Source organism: Mixophyes fleayi, chromosome 6 (assembly GCF_038048845.1).
Source record: "Mixophyes fleayi isolate aMixFle1 chromosome 6, aMixFle1.hap1, whole genome shotgun sequence".
Taxonomy (NCBI): domain Eukaryota; kingdom Metazoa; phylum Chordata; class Amphibia; order Anura; family Limnodynastidae; genus Mixophyes; species Mixophyes fleayi.
Window position 1 is genome coordinate 65,391,583 of NC_134407.1, and position 20,823 is coordinate 65,412,405.

The window sequence follows — 20,823 nt, forward strand, 5'->3', positions numbered from 1 at the left end:
AAAGTTCCAGGTTGATCTAATCTGTTGTTTCACCACCCCACAGAATACCCATTTTGCATGCTTTGCAAATTCCCATTTGGCAAAATGTATAGTCTATGAACATAGTTCAGTGAATGACAGTCAGGTCATTCTGCTGTGTAGTGCATTTCAGGTAGGGCTGGGAACACTTACGGCAAATACGGAATAATACAAATATCCTACGGAACAACTCTGAAAATGTTACTGTGGCTGGATCACTTATAAATAACTTATTTGTGGCTGGATCATGTAGAAATAATTTATTGTAGAAATGTAGTTCAATTATTATTGCAGGCACTAATGTATATAATTGCAAATGCACTTATCGTGTTACATTGGGATGTGTTTTGTATGAAAATGTCTTGTTTGGAGTTTGAAACTGTCTAGAAACAGGTAAACTCATGCTACTTAGCCCTGTGGCCAATACGTCTGTTTAGCCTGTATACATAAGAGGGGGTCGCTGCCTTCCTGTCTGGTGTGGCTGCATCTCAGATAATGCAAACAGCAAGTTTTAGCATATGACAGAGTAGTGTAAATATTGTTAACTTTGCATTGCACGTAAATCCATGTTTGGAAAAACATATTGTATCCTGATACTAAAAATAACTCAGACGTGCTGTGGCCGGGGAGGATCAGGGGGCGGCGTTATCCCCTGCCAGGAGTTATGTCAGAACTGTATAAAAAGTGACCTGTTTGAGCATGTAATGTTATACCATCTGTACCTTTCTGGATGTCACTAGTAGCTTCAACAAGTGACTGAACTGTACTTGTTAGAATTACTTGAGCTAATAAACCATGTTTTTGCTTCAAGAACCTGCTTTGACGACTACTTATCCTGCTGTAAATTCCTGTGACCTACAGATTAGATGGACCCAGCATTCCAGTACCAACAATTTGTTTTTTTAAAATTTAAATCTGGATGGTTTGCCTCTGTTTAGATTGGACTTTGAAACGCCTGCTCTGTGGAGCAAAATGTTGGATTGGGAGAACACCAACAGGAAGAGTGTCACCCAGTTCAGTCCATTTTTACTTGAGGTACAGACCCTGCCCCCCTGTGTCATAAGACTTCTAATCATATTGGCCAACTCTAGAATTTCTGGATAGTTCTCCCGGACACATGGGAGAGTAGTCAATTCTCCCGCATCCTGTCCTTTTCCTAGTGAAGTAGGCAAGATGGCGGCCTCCTTGACATGATTCTTTCCAAATTGAGACACGTGTCAAAATGACTCGATTTGCAGCACTCCATCCCTCCTAGGAGTTGTGCTATGGGATCTTATGGAGGGAACAATAAAAAAGTTGGCAAGTATGCTTCAAAGTACCACGTGATGTAAATAAATGACTGTCAGTGAAGGTGAAGCACACCTAAAATGAGGTAATTTAAGTGACATTTTGAGTGTGTTGCTGTGTTTTTAGCCATTCACCACTTGCCTTCACAGTTTTTAACTGGACATGTGCGTCATCTCTCTCTCTTTTCAGTCTGTCTACGTCACTGGCAAGTTCACATGAATGGACCTAAAAGAAGAGGAGAAAGCTTACATTTCAGAAATGATTAACTAAGAGAGTCATGTGCTTCTGTACAACATGCGCCACAATGTTATAGTCTCAGTATTCAGATCACCTCAATAAGGGTTGTAGTGTACTGTGACTTTCTCAATATTCTGATCCCTTCAATAGGTTACTGGTAGAGGAGACTGTGGTGGGTGTAACAATGAACAATATAATATCAGGAAACAGAATCACACTTTATTATGTGTCTTGAAAACCGTTGTTAAATCTGTTCTAACTCCTTATGCACGGATAGTCACCCAGTTTAACTCTATATTGCTGTGTGTCAAAACCTAGCTCTAGCTTTGGTTTTAATATAGATGAGGAGATATGGAGCTGTGGGAGACAACCCTCTCTATTGTAATTGACCCGTTATTCCCTGACAAGTGCCATGTTAGTGTTACACGTAAGGTGAACATTATGCATGTTACATCAGAATGAACCCTGAATAGGCAGGGTTTAATTTCATCGGTGTATAGATGGGAAGATATTTCTGTGTTGTGCTACAGTGTTGTATTCCTCCTTACATGCTAATGTTGTGCACTGCAGTAAGTTATGGTTTGTAAAAGGTTTATCTCCAGTATGCAATGCTTCACCAGCTCATATTCATATTATTTAGACAATCAGATTACTAATAGTAACAGCTCTCAGCATATAACTAGGTCCATCATACAACAAAAGGAAGCGCATTGCTTATTTGGGAAGCTTTAACAATAAACCAAGGTGTTTGCTATCCTGGGCTCCGACACCAAAAGTTTTCTCGATCTTCTAACAAGGCCGTAACTGAAGGGTCAGTAAGCCTAAAATACAACTGCTGACTTCCCAACATTTCAATAATAAACATTTCTTCTACAGAGATTAGTTTTATCTGAAATGTCTAGATGTATGTACACACATCAGTAGGCTTAAGGATGCCAACAGTAAGCACTATAACATGTATTAGTACACACAGCAGACGCTATTATGAATCTGTGAGCCATACAGAAACTATACAGGTGTTTACCTATACATAGTTATACATCAGACCCAAAAGAGGGATAGATCAGAAGGAAAGGGAATGTATGAAGTTGACCCAATATGAACAGTTATCTTGCAATATTTAAACAGAATATAATGTAAAAGTTTCTAAATATTGACAAAACATGAACTATGTTGTATTCACATCCATTATAAGCTGTGTCCAGACTTATTCTGTGTTATTAGCTATTTCACAAAAGCAGAGAGGCTGGCTACAATGTTATTCAATATGCTAAAAGACAGGAAGTCTAATGTGCTTAGGTAACAATTAATCTGTGATGCACTGTTTGTTCTGACACCTTTCTATCATAGACAGCAGTAACTTTTTCAGCAATTTGTGCTACAGTAGTTCTTCCATGGGATTGGACCAGACTTTGCTCATGCTGTGGCCGGTTCACCGCATGTCCTTCCTAGGGCTAACCACTGCATACCAGGAACACCCCACAAGACCTGCCGTTTTGGAGATGCTCTGACCCAATCATCTAGCTATCACATTTTGGCCCTTGTCAAAGTCACTCAAATCCTTATGCTTGCCCATTTTTCCTGCTTCCAACACATCAACTTCAATTACTGGGTATTCACTTTCTGTTCATTTATTGCCTAACATAACCCACGTCTTGACAGATGCCATTGTAACGAGATAAACAATGTTATTAATTTCACTTGTTAGTGGTTTTAATGTGGCTGATCAGTGTATGAAGTATGTGGACATCTATATGAAAAACTAGCTCTAGAAGACAGTAGGGCTCAATTAATAGCATTTCATTTATTTGCATAATGTGCTCTAAACCACAGCAAGCAGTTGGCAATTCATTTTATATGTCTTGTCTTGTGCAAGTTAGACAAGAAAGCCAAATGTCAAATTTGGTTACTCTGGGTTAATTCAAATTCTGCACTTAAATGGATTAGTAAAGGAGCTCTACAGTCTACTGAGAGATCTTAATGACATCTATTTTCACACAACACATTACGCCCTTAATTCTGAAACTGTATTTTAGATGTTGCGTTGCAAATGGCTTTGCCTGGAATACCAAGGTTGCTGCTGAACATCAAAAATAATTCTGCATTTCAACTGGCTGCTTGTTGTGACACAATCATTGTTATTGGCTATGTAATTGGAAATGTCCCTTTTCCTTGCCCGTCAACAAAGATCTTTCCTGAACATCTGGCCGAGCTGTCCTAAACTCCAACCGCTATGATGAAAATTAGAAGCCCAATTTCCACCAACACAGGCATTATCAATCCTTTTTATTCTACCTCCCTTGCTAGAACCAAATACCACTAAATACTCTCAAAAATTAAATAGACATATTGCTAGCGTGGCCACATGTCAGATTGCGGCATTCTGAAAAAATCCTAACCTCCCTACATTAGCTTTGATCTGTTCCCGCATTTAGCATGTTTACCAAATGGAATACATTACTAGCATACTGAGGAACTCCCCTTTGTATTTCCACAAGCTCTGGGCCCCCTGGACCTCCTTCCAAAATCAACCTCTGCTCAATCTATAGGACTGGCCGTACTTCTTCTCTAGTTGCCGCCTTGCGAAATCTATGTAGTGCTGCCATCTTATGCTACTCAACGTCACCCACCTGGGCTACCGCCCCCTCTTTTTTCTTCCTTGTCCACCCCACTCCCTCCCTTTCTATAGACTCTCTATATCTAAAATAACAGGCATCATCTCTCTTTCCCTTTGCTATTTATATCAGCCTGTCGTAGAGATAAACTTTAGATTATATTTTATACAATTAGCATTGTCAATTCCCTTTGTTTCAATTTCTTATTGTTGATACTTATTCAAAGTGCCTATACCACCTTCAAGAAACAGTATATATATATATATATATATATATATATATATATATATATATATATATATATATATATATATATATATATATAAAAAACAAAACTGACCCTTAGTTTGAGGAACATTACCTGTATTACCAAAACAAGGTAAGTCCGCATTTCCTTCCCTTTACTGCCCTTCAAATATAAACGGGAACATGTGTGAAATCTGCACTGCAGGTAGCTGCGGTCAAGTTCTGCGCTCATTTATGAACATATTCGATTGTGACACGATCATCAAGATTGATTTTATGCCCTATATTATGCAATACTGGGTCACCTGCCCGATAATGGCTGCAATCGTGCAGTGTAAATCGCCAGCAGAAACACTTGCTTATTTTGCTCTAAGTTAGTAAGAAACACATTTTATTAAAAACAAAAAAAGTCAAACTTTCCACTGAAGAAAAGTTAGTATTTCACAAACATTGCTCAATCTGGACATATCTCAATTTCCATAATATAGCTATTCAAAATCACATTATATCAGGGCTGGACAATACACCCTGCAAGTATTACTGGAAATGTTCCCCTGTTGTTGTGCCTTCAACCACCATAATTGATAGCTCAAGTTTTAAGTGCTCACCGTTATACAGTTAAATAATTACATAGAAAGTTGAAGGAGAAAAAAAACAAAAAACAAAAAAAATACCAGTTCATCAAGTTCAACCTTATAAATACTAATTGTGGCGATCCAGAGGAGCCAAAACAGAACCCCCAGTGTGCTAGTTGCAAATTTAGCCTGACAGAGGAGGTACATAAATCCTTCCTGTCAAAAAAATAACATATACATACCTGTATCAAACAAAATATCACAAATTACAACAATCCCATACACACCAAACATAATTGGTCTGTGGTATTTCCATGCCTAGATAGTAGCATGTCTTGAACCACACACTGATATACAATTGTAGCCAAAAATATTGGCACCCTTGCAGTTTTTTCTATTATTGCATCATTTTGGTATTTTGTATCCGTATATGTATTTGTTTTCTTTCAGTGAAATAAAACAAAGGGCAGAAACATTTACTAAGTCGTAACTTATTCCACGTAGGAATCCTTAAATGGGCTGGAAAAAACGATTGGCTCCTTTTAGAAGTATTTAGACATAATTCGATTTTGAGCAGGTGATTCGCCTTCACTTTGAAACTGAACTCACCTGCGGTGAGTAGCCGGTGCCTGAAATATAAAATTCACTCACTAAACAAGCTTGTATTAAAAAAGGACTGCAGGTCACTCTTGTTCTAATGGTGGAGAAAGCACCTTGATTAACCGACAAACAGATTCAAGCGGACCTTCAGACATAAGGTACAACAGTTTCAACTTGCACTATCCGCCACCTACTAAATGAAAGTTGGCTATATGATAGGAGGCCCACGAGTGCCCCCACTGTGAGAATTTCATGTGGCAAATGAGACTAACTTCGAGCTTTTTGGGTAAAGTACATCATCCCAATATTCGCAGAAGGCAAAATGAAGCCTTCAAAGAAAAGAATAACTTCCATGTAGTTAAACATGGAAGAGGTTCAGTGATGTGTTAGGGTTACTGTGGCACTGGGTGCTTTGAACTTATGCATGGTATCAGGAAATCTCCAGATTAAAGGCAATTTTGAAGTGTAATGTTGAACCCAGTGTCAGGAAGCTGGATCTCCATTGAAGGTCATGGGTCTTCCAACAGGACAATAAGCCCCAAAACACTTTGAAAAAGAATCCCGAAATGGTTCAAGACAACATTATGGATTGTTCCGAAGAGGCCAGCAATGGGTCCATAGAAAACCTATGGAGAGATCTGAAAACAGCAGTTCGGTGAAGGCACCTTCAAACCTAGGAGAACTGGAGCAGTTTGCACAGGAAGAGAGGACCAAACTGCCAGTAGATAGGTGCAGAAAGGTAATCCAAGGCTATAGGAAGTGGTTAATTGCAGTTATTTAGACCAAAGGCTGTGCTAGCAAATAATAAGTCTGGGGTGTCAATAAGTTTGGCAGTGCCATTTCTTTTCATTATCTGATTTAAAAGGATTAAAGTAATAGGAATAAAGTATTAAATTCAGAATACAAAACAAAAGGTACTGTAATAGACAGAATTGTGGAACCCAAACACTGTTGTTAATTTTATTTTAGATTCAATTTTTAGTTATTTCAAAAAGTGCAAGGGTGCCTTTAATTTTGGTCACAACTGTATGTGTAACTTCACTTATGGTGTTAGCACTGAATATATAACACATTTAACACATTTACTCTTCTTATAATATAACCTGTTACCGTATTAAACAATTTCATAGCTGATACATATCCAGCATGTTACACATTTATCACTTTATAACTATCACTAGCTTTACAATCACTGCAAGCATTAAAGCCAATATATATTTTTAAAGAAACAGATGTATACACATGTCTGGAAGCAGTATGAGTAAAAATTATGAATGTCAGGATTGTATTTAGTAAGTCAACACAAAGTAATAGCAGACAATTAGCTTATCCGTTAACACTATAATGGAGTAGAAACATCTTACCTGACTCGTGACACTGTCAAATAAATGTGTAAATTGATGTTCTCTTAACATCATGAGGTCCTGTCCAAGGTCTCTATCTTCTAACTGCAGCTTGAAGATCTTTTTGGCCACCCTAACAAAGTCTAGGTCACAGAGATAAACTAAATTATTATATAGCGTTTGAAAATGTTTATTTAAATGGCTAATAAACCCAAAATACAAGTTGAATTTATATTTAAAATCACCACTGAATTTAAAATTTTCAAATGAAATATCATGGAGGCAAAATATATTTTCAATTTTAAGCTGACATTTCACTTAAACTCTGTTGCAAAAGTAAAGTATTACCTTCCCCACTGCATTACAGACAGCTCCTACAACACATGTAGTGTCCTTCTATGACCTCATATAGGTCAAAAAGCTAAGAATGCAATCATGTAAGCTACTGTGACATCTCAAACCCCGCCCCTGCTTATGTTTCAACCAATCCACACAGTGTATTTTAGCAATGAAAGAGAAATACCTCCATCCTAACATGGAAGAGGAATGAAAGATAACATGTTGGACATATTTAGATAAGTGTAAGCACAACAGTTATCGCATGTACATTATTCAGATCAGTAATACTTTGCTATCTATTACATTTCAATAGTAGCTTTACATGTGATTTAACCTGCTGGTGCTGCAATTAAAGGCCAAACAGCATAGCATTTATAATAGGACTTACCTAAGTATTCTACCTGCCTCTCCCAGTAGGGCATACCTATGTCTAAGCACTGGCCCAGCATGATATCACCCCTTTAAAATAAGTAAGATTTCAGTAGAATATTATCTATACCTGGAAAAAGAGCATTATCTGGCAAAAAGGCCCAAAAATAAGAACCATCTGATATTCACCTATAAATATAATGATTTAAACAACTTCATATTGCTCTAGGGAGTAACTTTAAGATCTTCGTAACTCTTAACAATGTTTGAGTGAGGTTATTTAGGACACAAAACTTCAAGATGACTTCAAACAACCTTAATATACTATATAACATATGTACATAATTACCTCCAAACGACACAGTTCCATTGACATCCATTTGTATATTGGTTCTCATCAGCTGTTTCTGCTCCTCTGTTGGGTTAATACCTAGATAGCTCAGTGCCTGTATGATACACAATGCGCAAATTATGACACATAAAAATGCAGAGAAAAAAAATACAGCCAAAAGCTATAAAAATTACTGTTGTGAACATAAAGAGCATTTCAGGGAAGCATAATGTTTCAAATTTGTTTTTTCATAACTGTTAATGTACATTTCATAGGCACGTAGCCCAGAAAAAAACTTTTACTAAATACAAAACATTTTATAACATTATAAATGTACTATAATAAAGAAGTCTCAGATCTAATTGGGAGTGAAATGTTGTCTCTTTTTCTCTGTTAAAGTTTTTCTTCAAACATTCTTACTTCTCTGCCTATCCCCTTTAAAATGTTAATGGAACTGCATTACTTTATTGGGTCCCTATGGCATTGTACCAAATCTATCCGAAAACTATTGTGCATATTTCAGGATATAGCACGTTTTAAGCTGTAACAATAAGGAGCTGAGCAGGTTAATAGCTAACGCTTACCATTTCCAGTTTTTCTACTTTCAGTCGGACATCAGGATTGAGAGAAATCAGACTTTCTCGGCTGTGTCCCTGATTAGGAACTGTAAATAAGAGACACCAGGGTGTGTGTTAATTATGGAGGTTAATGGCAATTCAATGCAGCCTGACGTTTTCTGCTCTCTTCAACAAGTCAATTAATCATCTGATTGGATGAGTCAATCAATTGTTTTACAATGGAGAAGGCTTGTGAAGGTTACAGAAATAGAGCATATAAATGTATATATATATATATATATATATATATATATATATTATATATATATATATATATACACACATACACACACACACACACACACACACACACATATACGTTATTACAATTCCTCTGTATGTATAACATTTTGTAAAGTAAGGCAGTAAAAGATGAATAGTCTTAGTAATTCACAGCGTTAGGTGACATGTGGACAGCAGTTACCTGTACATTATCTCACAATTATGCCCTACCTCCCACCACATGCGGGGCAGCAAAGGTGTCTTCACATCCTCCACCTCACTCACTGAACTACACAAGCAGAAAGAAACTTCACACCCACAAAACATCCTCCTTCTTGTCTCACCCTGCTCCTTCACATGGCTGCTGTCAACATCTCACCCAACCCCGAGCCCAGAGCTATCCTCACTATCTGCTCACTCTTCTCATTCACCCCAAAACTTCACATCCACCTTGTACTTACAATCTCTCAAACACACTCTGTCCTTTTCCTGTGCACCTGGAATGCAAGATCTGTTTGCAGCGAACTTGCATCCATCCATGATCTATTCATTTCTAAATCTATCAACCCCTTTGTCATTACATAAATCTGGCTTACCTCCTCTTACCATACATATCCCTTAACTCTCCTATATGAAAGATTCTAGCTCAGCCACAATCCCAGACCCAGACAGACAAGGTGGTGGAGTAAGGATCCTACTTATACAGATGCCAAATTCCTGGAACCCTCCTTCTCCTTGTCACATTCTGCCTCTGGCTACATTGCAGCATCGTCTCCGTAGATGCTGCTTAACCTCTTGCAGACAGGATCTGCAGAAGGCAAAATCATCATCGTTGAGTATGGATCTAAATCACCTGTGGCTGATGATCTCACGTGTCTGGCATCCAGCTCCAAGTTTCCGAGCTTACCTGGACCTCCTTGCTATTTCTTCCTTTGCTCTCTCCCAGTGGACTTCATCTACCACCACTGTGATGGACACTCCCTTCACCTGTTTGTCTAACATGGTTTTGCAACTTTCCAACCACTACCTCCTTTGCTTCAGCCTCACTTTACCTCATGTCCCCCTCACCCAAATCCATATGCACACAGCTACATCTAAATGTTATTGACCTGTTCCTCTTCTCATGTACACTAAAACCTAAAAATACTCCACTCTACTATTCGTACTCTGTCCTCCCCTGGTTTGGCTGCCTCTTTCTATAACAAGATACAGTCTTCAGCCTTATATAATGTAGCTCCAGCCACCACATTCAGTATCGGACTATCTCAACCTCAACCATGGCAATTCAAAAAGTCCTGCTGACTTCCTTCACTATAAATATATCCTTACTACACTGTCCTTTAACTTTCATAATTTACCCGCTTCACTTCTCTAATATGCATTTAGACTTCTATCCCCTGATACTACCTTCAACTTGCTTTTCTGTCCTGGAAGATGTCCCCACTCACTTTCCACCTACTTCAAAAGATCTATTTGAAAAGATATCTCCACATGCCAAACCCCACACTGCCCAATCCACCCTACTTTTAGTCATCCCAACTGGGACAAAGTTTCCCCTATTATCTCATCCTCTCAATCTATAAAAATGCCCACTTGATCCCATTCTCTCTCAACTTCTCCATTCCCTCTCCCCCCCCCTACACACTACATGCACGCCTCTATCTCACCTCTTCAACCAGTCTCTCCCCACTGGTAACTTTCTCTGAAAATCCACCACTTTATTGGTGCCAAGATTACTCCCTCTATACTACTTACACTAGTACACCATCACTACTGTCCAAATCTCCACTCTGAACCACACGTGTCACAGCTGTGCCATTTTCCCGCTAGACTATAAGCCGTCTCAAAAGCAGGGCCCTCTCAACACTTTGATTCATACATCTGCAGCTTTTAGCTAAATTGTATGTCCCTGTTTCATGTAAGCGGTTTTCCTCATTGTCAAGTACTGCAGAGTATTAGGACACCTTACAAACCAAAGATAATAGTAATACAAAACAAAGACTTAAGAGCATCAATGTGTCTATGAAATTAACTTTAAATAATTAGGCATTACGATACTTCAATAAGAAACACTTTTAGAAATAATTGGATCAATAATAACAGATGGAGAGAGAAGGATGGAAAGGATAGGCACATCGCTAAACGGAACAACTGACAGAATTGGTTGAAATGACAGAGCAGGATAAAAGGAGAAACATCAAACATTTTAAAGTATGTGGGATACATGGACTTAATAATCTAGTGGAGGCTAATTATAATAATAATTACAGTACAGGGGAGTGACTAACAACGGCAGAGTGAAGAGCTTCACATGTCTCACTTCAACAGGTATGTTTCTACAGTGCTTCATGTGCTGAACAGAAAACTTGTACTCTACAGTGTTGAGACCCATAAATGGGGACACAGTCTGTTTGCACGTTATATAGACTCTGAGATCTTGTATAGATTTGATTTCTAAATGAGGCTGTAAACATTGACAAACGCATATATTGAAACTTTACACTTGTCACTTTGCAGCAGAAGACAAGCAGTGAGTGTTCCAAAATTGCAATTAAAGCAGAGCACAGGAGGATGTCTATTTCCCCAGAGTGGCAGTCATTTTGTCAAAGTCAACATTATGCATGTAAGTGAAGTGCCTTCTAGGAAAAGCAGAGGTCTCTGGGCTTGTACGTTGTAGCCTACTGCCTTTCTGCTTCCAAATAAGCTTTGAGACCAGATTTGCGGGAATGACGTTCTTAATTGCTGTTTTGCAGAATTTGGTTGAGTTGAATCTTGGGGGACTCGGCATTTGTTTCCAGTTTGCTTCTAAGCAAAGTGGCTCATAACCCTTAAGTCTTACCTTAGAGATACGAAGGCTCTATAAACACTATTTTGATGCATTCATGAATATATTGAAATTCCTAGACCTACTAGTGTCATAATAGTTGGTGCACATGGTTGAGTTTCTGACAAATTTCAAACTTTTTGTTCACAGCAGTCTAATAGAAATAATGAAAACTACACATATCAGACTTCCCATCCCTTTCAACTGTTACTGCCCTAATCCTCATACTGTTCTTCCTTCCACTACATTAATGTGGCAAAGGAAAGGAAAGGCAATCTACTTTCAACATGACATTAAATTGAAAGCATGCTGCCACCATGGTAACGTAATCTTGCTTGATTTTACAGACATCTGTTCATTAAGTGGCTTCTGTTAGTTCTATTGATTACTACAGCTACTTGGAGAATGCTCAATGCCTCTTCTTGGTTATTTCAGACCTCTCGGCTGAAAGAGGTCGGCAAGAGGACTTATTTTAGGAATTCATATACTTTCAATTCAGTCGCCTTTTATCCACTTTTTCTAAAGCAAAGCCTGCATCTTTTGTGCGTTCCATAAAGCCTGCATTATGTTGTATGTTTTTTTAAAAAGATGGAAGCGAAATTAAAGTGTGAAATTCATGAGAAGTTTACCTGACATGGACATGTCCGAGATACTCCTGTCTGGAGGGGAGGTTAAGTGCTGCTCCTTAATGTACCCACTTTGGCTCTGTGAAAACAAATAGAGTGTGGCAGGATTTATTTTTTGAATTCTAAAGTTATTAACAGATGTCCTTTCATCACAATTCTGTCTTCAGTATGATGTACAAAATTAAATAAACCTGGCAATTTCTTTAGATAGAAAATGTTTGTTTGCATAGTAATAAAGTGTGGGTAAATATTCTGATGCTGATATATTTTAGTCTCGGGCTAAAGCCCTTCAAGGACAGTAACATCAACAGTGACACCTGCAGACAACAGCAGATTAACTAAGGATCATAATGTAAGTGATAATTAAAAAAAAATGTAGCAACAGAATCATATTCTAGTTGTCATTCTAGTAACAGAATCATATTCTAGTTGTCATTCTAGTACAGCATAGAATATGTGAGCAGATGTTTGATTGACAGCACCTTTACCCAGTACAGCAGATCTACAAAATACATATATATTTCATCATCATCATCTATTTATATAGCGCCACAAATCCCGCAACACTGTACAGAGAACGCACCCACATCAAATATATTATATATATATATATCCATCTATCTATCTCTATATAAATATCTCTCTCTCCATTATATATATATATATATATATATATATATATATATATATATATATATATATATATATATCTCTATCTATCAATCTATATCTACATATGTGACAAAATGAGTGTGATAACTTTGTGAGCATTTAGTTTCACATTTCTCACATAATGTGGATTATCGCATGTACTTTTTATAGCCCGTGCTTTTGTTCCCAAGCTCACCAGAATATAACTGCATTGTTCAATTACATGTGGCTAAGGGGACATTGTAGTTCAGTGTACATATGTATATTGTGTATTGTATATTGATGATTTGCAGTAAGGTTGCTATTCATTGTCTTTAAAGTGAAGCCAGGGGGATTATGGGCAGGGATCAGGTTGCCATGTGCTGGAGTAGGAAAACTAATTAGTGTCCATTGTTCACACCAGGCTAGTACAGACAGGCCTTCTAACAGGGGAGGTTCTCTGGAAGGACAGCTCATCTTCACTGCCCTCTCCAACCCCCCCTAGTCCAGCACTGACCAATGGTTTAGAAGAATAGACCCAGGGGGTTGCATAGGGAGGAGAAAGACTGTGGAAATTAGACCCGAGATCTAAGGAGCGACTCCAGGGGGGAAGGGTATTCATTCTGGGATTTCATTCATGAAGGTGCAAGATCTAGTTTTGAATTGTCGTTTTCTAATTAGAGTCTATATATGCAGCTGAGAGGGATACATGGGTCATGAAGTCTGGACAGCAGGTGACTATATCTCCTTAAGTTATTGAGGTAAGGGACAGATAATGTGGTAAATCTGCCTGGCATTTATTTACTGTGTGTACCTAATATTCTAGTGTTATTTGTATGACAATAAATATACTGTTGTATTTTTATAACTGCATTTTGCCTGAGTGACCATACGAATCCTAGAAGGTGCTGGGCAGACTTCCCTGGCATAGTAAGGCACCCGTGGGTGGCCAGCCAGAGTGAAGTGGGTAGCATTGGGCCAGATATACCCAGTATCTTCACATTTTTGGTGACAGGCAGTGGGGTCACTCAGTCCCAGGTCCTCTCTGGGTAGAGCTGCAGAGGAACTGTATTGTGATACATTCCAGGGCTCTGCAAAGCAGTTAGCACTAGAAACCAGTTACCACATTATCCTGAACTTACTCCTAAAGGCTTTAAGGCAGAAAGTGTCACGAAAAGCATTGTGGGCTTTAGGCGAGGGAAAATGCCGTCTAAGTGACGATTTGATAAGGGGAAGCGCACCCCGCTAGAGGAGAGCGGAAGATGGAACCGTGTCTCAAAGAGGGGAAATCACAGTGAGGTGAACCCTGGAAGTAAAATGGCTGTGAGCTCTAGGAACAAGAGAGGAGATCACAGCCCAGTGTTGAAAAAGTTCCCAAAGGAAGGGATGAAGCAGTCCAGTACACCCAGGAGAAAGGTGTACTGGGATGAAGGACTTTGGCAGTGTCTGCAGGATGGGGATATGGATGTGTTGCACCAACCCACCACAATGCTGCACATTTTGGATTATTGGGATGAGGAGTGCCCAAAGATTATTATGTGGGAAGGAGCCAGTCTACAGGAGAAATTGGAGAACCTCTTGGATGTGTTCCTAATGTTGAAAGAGGAGGCAAGTGCCTGTAATTTTCGGGATGAACCAGAATGGGATGATTTTACACATGAAGTTATTTGTACTATGCAGAATCTGGCCAAGGGAGAATCCAGATACAACAATAATCAGCAGTACAAACAAGACGTAAATGGACTGTTACAGCAGAGGGACATGCCTGATGAATCCCCTGCAAATGTACTAATAGAATCTGTCACATTAGCAGATTCTACAGATCCACTAGAGACAATGAGTATGGAGGAGCTGATAGTGGAATGCCAGATCCGGGGTGTACCTTACCTGTACTGCACGCACAGGGATATCCTCAAACGTCTTTTAAAAGATCGGGAGAATCCCATCAATGCCTTCAGTGTCTATAGGAAATGGATGCTCACATTGGGTCCCCACATACCTCTCTGGGAACAAATGCAATGTCTGCAACAGAGTTTTGAAGAAGCAGAGGATGAGGTATGGCGACAAGGACTTACGGACACTGAAATGTGGCAAGATCAGTGTTATCGAGTGAATACTGAAAAATGCCAATTGCAATATCTTTTGTCACACTCTAGAAAAAAATGGCTGTTCAGTCTGTTAATCAGGGGGAGGTCCATCCCAGTGGATTATACACAGTTGCCCAAGCTACTATCTTGGGGGAGACTGGAGAAGAACTGCTTGGTGAGGATGTTGTACCTCTGACTACTCAGAAAGGATTAGGAGAAATCCTCCCATTTGGTGACTTGGATGGAAAAGAGCTACCAAGTAAGTACCATGTAGTAGCATCTTCTGATAATTTGCCAGTGTTATTGGAACCTGAGACTGTGTCTGAGTTAGAACAGAATTACAGAAAAGACCAGTTATCCACCCCTGTTGTGCCTGAAAATGTTTTGGTTAATGAAGTAACGCAGGATACCGCATGTGTGCTCTCCGGGGCAAGTGATTTACAGCTGTACCCAATTGTGGCATAAGAGAATCATAAACTTGCTCAACATATGATCTCAGTAGAAATCATAATTACAGACTGTAGGACAGAATTAATGGGAGAGGATAAAGGAATTGTCATGTCAGAGGCCACTACCATGGGGCCCTGGGAAAACTACACTTATGCCTTCCCCTATGCAGAATTGGCAGATGAGGAGATGTTAATTGAGTGGGTGTCTGAGAGGGCACCAGCACAGCAAGATTCACCAGCCCCACAAGCTTTGAAGCATCGCACTCCAGCTCCAAATCTGGGAATCCAGGACCCAATACCAGAGGCCTGCACTGGACCATCCACTTTGTTTTGCTGCCAGGAGGACAAGTCTGTGTCCAATGAGGATTCACACTACCCCGATGCGCCAGAGGCGAGGGAAGTAGTGCAACAGTTGGATGTGGTAGCAGGGGAGGGGAGATGCACACAAACATACTTACAGGGGCACCCACATGTGGTTTGGGAGGGGGACAGAGGATTCCCATAAGCAAAGAATTAATGGAGCCACCATGTTTGCCTGCCACTGAGCAGTTGTCCCTTGAGTGTTTGGGGGAGGGGGGATTGGATCTTTGCCAGAAACAAACGGACAAGGAGCCAAAAAGTTTGCCTGCCACTTGGCAGTTTTCCCTCGAATATGTGGGGGAGGGGAGCATGGCCTCCAGAAACAGAGAACAGGCCAAGGGACTATTTGCAGTTCAGCAATTAAGGGTCGACAAGGGATGTTTGACTACAACTCTCCTACCATGGATGTGTGCACAGGAGTGGCCCAGTTTTATTGTTGTCTCATCTTATGACACAGGGCAGCATAGACCCCCACTCCAGCAGGGTGGGACGATATGCCTGCAGCCATGGGATCCTGGTGGGAGATTGAGGAACTGTGTACTGCTGTCTACCTTGCCATCAGACCCAGGAGAAACCACAGCAGGCCAGAGACTTTGGACTTGGAAGAAAGGTTTACTTGGGGCTAGGGAGCCACTGGAGAACAAGGGCTAAAAAAGTAGGCGAGGTATATGTGACAAAATGAGTGTGATAACCCTGTGAGCATTTAGTTTCTCATTTCTCACATAATGTGGATTATCGCATGTACTTTTTATAGCCCATGCTTTTGTTCCCAAACTCACCAGACTACAACTGCATTGTCCAATTACATGTGGCTAAGGGGACATTGTAGTTCAGTGTACATATGTATATTGTGTATTGTATATTGATGATTTGCAGTAAGGTTGCTATTCATTGTCTTTAAAGTGAAGCCAGGGGGATTATGGGCAGGGATCAGGTTGCCACGTGCTGGAGTAGGAAAACTAATTAGTGTCCATTGTTCACACCAGGCTAGTACAGACAGGCCTTCTAACAGTGGGGGTTCTCTGGAAGGACAGCTCATCTTCACTGCCCTGTCCAACCCCCCCTAGTCCAGCACTGACCAATGGTTTAGAAGAATAGACCCAGGGGGTTGCATAGGGAGGAGAAAGACTGTGGAAATTAGACCTGAGATATAAGGAGCGACTCCAGGGGGGAAGGGTGTTCATTCTGGGATTTCATTCATGAAGGTGCAAGATCTAGTTTTGAATTGTCGTTTTCTAATTAGAGTCTATATATGCAGCTGAGAGGGATCCATGGGTAATGAAGTCTGGACAGCAGGTGACTATGTCTCCTTAAGTTATTGGGGTAAGGGACAGATAATGTGGTAAATCTGCCTGGCATTTATTTACTGTGTGTACATAATATTCTAGTGTTGTTTGTATGACAATAAATTTACTGTTGTATTTTTATAACTGCATTTTACCTGAGTGACCATACGAATCCTAGAAGGTGCTGGGTAGACTTCCCTGGCATAGGAAGGCAGAGTGAAGTGGGTAGCATTGGGCCATATATACCCGGTATCTTCACAAGATATATATATATATATATATATATAGATAAAAGTGCTAACCGCTTAGCCACCGTGCTGCCACAATATATATATATATATATATATATATATATATATATATATATATATATATATGTATATGTGTGTGCATATATATATATCTCTATATCTATACACACACAAATATACACACATACACATATATATATATATATATATATATATTGCCCTTACTATAATAATACAGAGTTATACTATGGTTGTTTTTTCTACATTTTGGTACTGATCGGTGGAGATCTGGAGGACTACAAGTGCAGCAAAGACTACTCCACTATCTCCTACAAGACACATCATTGTTTACCTCACGGTACGCATGGTATTGCTCTATTCCACGTTGTATACATGATATATCGCTGAGAGCCGCCCTGCTTGTTTTTCTGTTGCAGTAATCCATTCCGTCCGGACTAACCATCTGGCTTCAGGCTATCGAGGCTGCCACTCTCACTAGAGTCAAGTGATTTTTTATATACTGTGGATACGGGACTCAAGTGTCATATATTGTATATTTATACATTTTCTATCTTAATATTGTAAGTTAGCTACGCTGTGGTGATCAGCGCCAGATATATCCTTTATTTGTGTATAATATATATATATATATATATATATATACACATATATATATATATATATATATATATATATATATATATATATATATATATATATATATATATATATATTGTGGCAGCACGGTGGCTAAGCGGTTAGCACTTCTGCCTCACAGCGCTGGGGTCATGAGTTCAATTCCAGACCATGGCCTTATCTGTGTGGAGTTTGTATGTTCTCCCCGTTTTTGCGTGGGTTTCCTCTGGGTGCTCCACTTTCCTCCCACACTCCAAATTAGCTGCCATCAAACTTGACCCTAGTCTCTCTCTAACCCTGTTGTCTGTGTGTGCATATTAGGGAGTTTAGACAGTAAGCTCCAATGGGGCAGCTGATGTGAACGAGTTCTCTGTACAGCGCTGCTGCTGATATATACACACACACGCACATATATATGTGTATATATATATATATATATATATATATATATATATATATATATATATATATATATATATATATGCAAAATGCAAAATACACTGCTATTTTCACTTTTCAGATTAAGCCAACTGCTGGCTGAGCATGACAGAGGGTCAGTAAAAATGCTGGTAGTCTGTTACTTGCTACAATGAAATGCTCAGTAAAAAAAATGCTTATATTGGGAGGAGACAGCAGGATTTCTCTTTACAGGAAATCAACCCTCTACAGTGTGCATTAGGATGGCTCTGATACAACTCAGCTTAGTGTTGGATCTACCAAGTGGAGTTCTGTAATTACGTCCCTTCTTTTGCACCAACCATGCAATGCCAACCTAAGCTATAGATACTTTGTTCAATACTATATGTAAACACAGCAGTGGCCACTGTGCAGGAAAAAAACAAAACATTGACAATTACATGTACAATCAAATCAGCAGCCTCACTGCACAGACACCATTAAAAATATGTATTTTTCCTTCTTTTTATGCTATACCTCCGCTGTCCAACTTCTTTTTTCCCCCAACATGATTTTGCAACATGCGTGTGTTGACTTATGTGTCAAGGCGTCAAGGGTTCCTGCATCCGCTTCCTCCTTACATCTCTAGTTACAGAATACATTTTCATACATGATCATCTTGTATATTAGGTTTAGCTGCCCTTTAGTAATCAGATGGCCATACATACTGGTACACTGGTTTTAGTAGAATCTGGTGTAGAAGATATCTTTGGCATGAAGTCCATTCTCTTCAGAGCATTCTTGGAGTCCAGATGTGCTTCTCCTGGTCTGATGAATGAGATCTCCCAATAGGAACATTTCCTATAACGTATAAAAGACAATTCACAATGTCAGATACCTTCATCATTTTCTGAAGGTGCAGGCTTAAGAGAGATTTTAAACAAATATAAATACATAATAAGGCATAAGATGTCAATTCGCCAGACTTAACACTTAAGAATACCCACTCTGACACAGTATCAAAAAATATATCTAATGGACTTGTAAATAAATTATATACAATATAAACAGGATTTTTCTGCACATTCGGAGGCAACAGTTATGCCGCACAATTACAGTACCTCCATTTGGGTATCACCTCCATCTGCACCACTTTCCTCCTCTACTGCAGGTAGAATTACTTAATTTTATTATTATTAGACCTCAGTTTAGCAGGGAGTAGGGTAGTAGGGAGTAGGGTAATGTAATGGGGAGAGGCAAGACAGTGGGAGAAGAAGGAACACAAAGAGATTATGAGCTGTGTGTACCCAAATGCACAGTGTCGCACACAGAAAGATACAGGGAAAAAATGCACAAAACTTTTTTCACCTAATACAAATAAAGAAAAAAATAAATACTGAGGTTTGAATGCTTTCACGTTATAAAAGTAGGAACAGACTGTTTTTTTGAGTACATATAGATCAGGAAAATGCAATAGTTTTTTACTAGTCTTTGGCAAAATTCACTGATAAATTTTTCTAAGTAAAAACACTAACAAACGTCTAAAAAACAAAAACAAAAAAAAAAGAATACCTTAATTTTGCTCTATTTAATATGCTTTTTGCTTCTTCACATGACATGCCAATCAATGATTCCTTATTTACAGATACAAGCTGGTCTCCAGGTCTTAATCGTCCATCCTAATTAAAGAGGAGAAAATTATCGACTAGAAAGCTTTGAAAACCATTTCCTAATTAATTGTAGCTAGTAACTCAGAAAACCAACGCCACACTAGCCATATATTATATACACCTCCCAATGTAAAATAAAAAAAAAAATACAATCAAATATATCTTGCTTCCCAGTAGGAGTTGCTGGGATAAAGGCTGCACCTATATGTTGGCACTTGCCAACTAACTGAGATGATAGATATAATTGACATGCAACAAATCAGCAAACTGCTTTATCATTCAGAATGCTTTACTACATTTTGGTTCCTATTAGTTTGCATTCTTATTTATCATTTATATCTTTATGGGACATTTATATTTCACTTACGTTCTCATCTATGCATCTTAGTACTTCTTCATGTAATAATTTTACTTTGTTCATATCTATATTTTCTTTCTATCCAACTCACTTCACCCAACCCTTCCGTTCTTAGATATATATTTTATCGGTTGTCAATCACCCGATTTATATATTAGTTTGTATCATCATTCAAATTAGTAAAGATAGTTTTTACTATAATCCTTAATTCCTCCACTTTTGTATTAGTCTACTTATATCATGACTATCTATCTATAAGTATTGACACCCTATAATCTTACATCCTAACCCCCCCCCCCCCCAAATACATCTGTACACCATAAATCTCTTTATTTCATTCACATAATGATTAATTTTTTACTGTCCACTTGTTCTGTAATATTCTTAAATAATATAGATTCACCTAGACAATCTGTCCGCCTTTACACCCACCATCATATCCTACATCTAC

General features: G+C 38.9%; 1 protein-coding gene across 2 annotated transcripts in view; it reads right to left on the bottom strand.

Moving 5' to 3' along the window:
- Positions 1-20,823, bottom strand: part of STXBP4 (syntaxin binding protein 4) — a 127,265-nt gene that overhangs the window by 91,060 nt on the left and 15,382 nt on the right. Inside the window, exons 4-10 of one of the 2 annotated variants that reach the window (XM_075216753.1) lie at positions 19,917-20,023; positions 19,073-19,205; positions 12,253-12,328; positions 8,545-8,624; positions 7,979-8,075; positions 6,943-7,064; positions 1,447-1,530 (exon numbers count right to left, since the gene is read on the bottom strand). In XM_075216753.1, coding sequence (XP_075072854.1) covers positions 1,447-1,530; positions 6,943-7,064; positions 7,979-8,075; positions 8,545-8,624; positions 12,253-12,328; positions 19,073-19,205; positions 19,917-20,023 — 699 coding nt within the window. The remainder of the gene's footprint in view (positions 1-1,446; positions 1,531-6,942; positions 7,065-7,978; positions 8,076-8,544; positions 8,625-12,252; positions 12,329-19,072; positions 19,206-19,916; positions 20,024-20,823) is intronic. The other variant, XM_075216754.1, reaches the window with a different exon arrangement.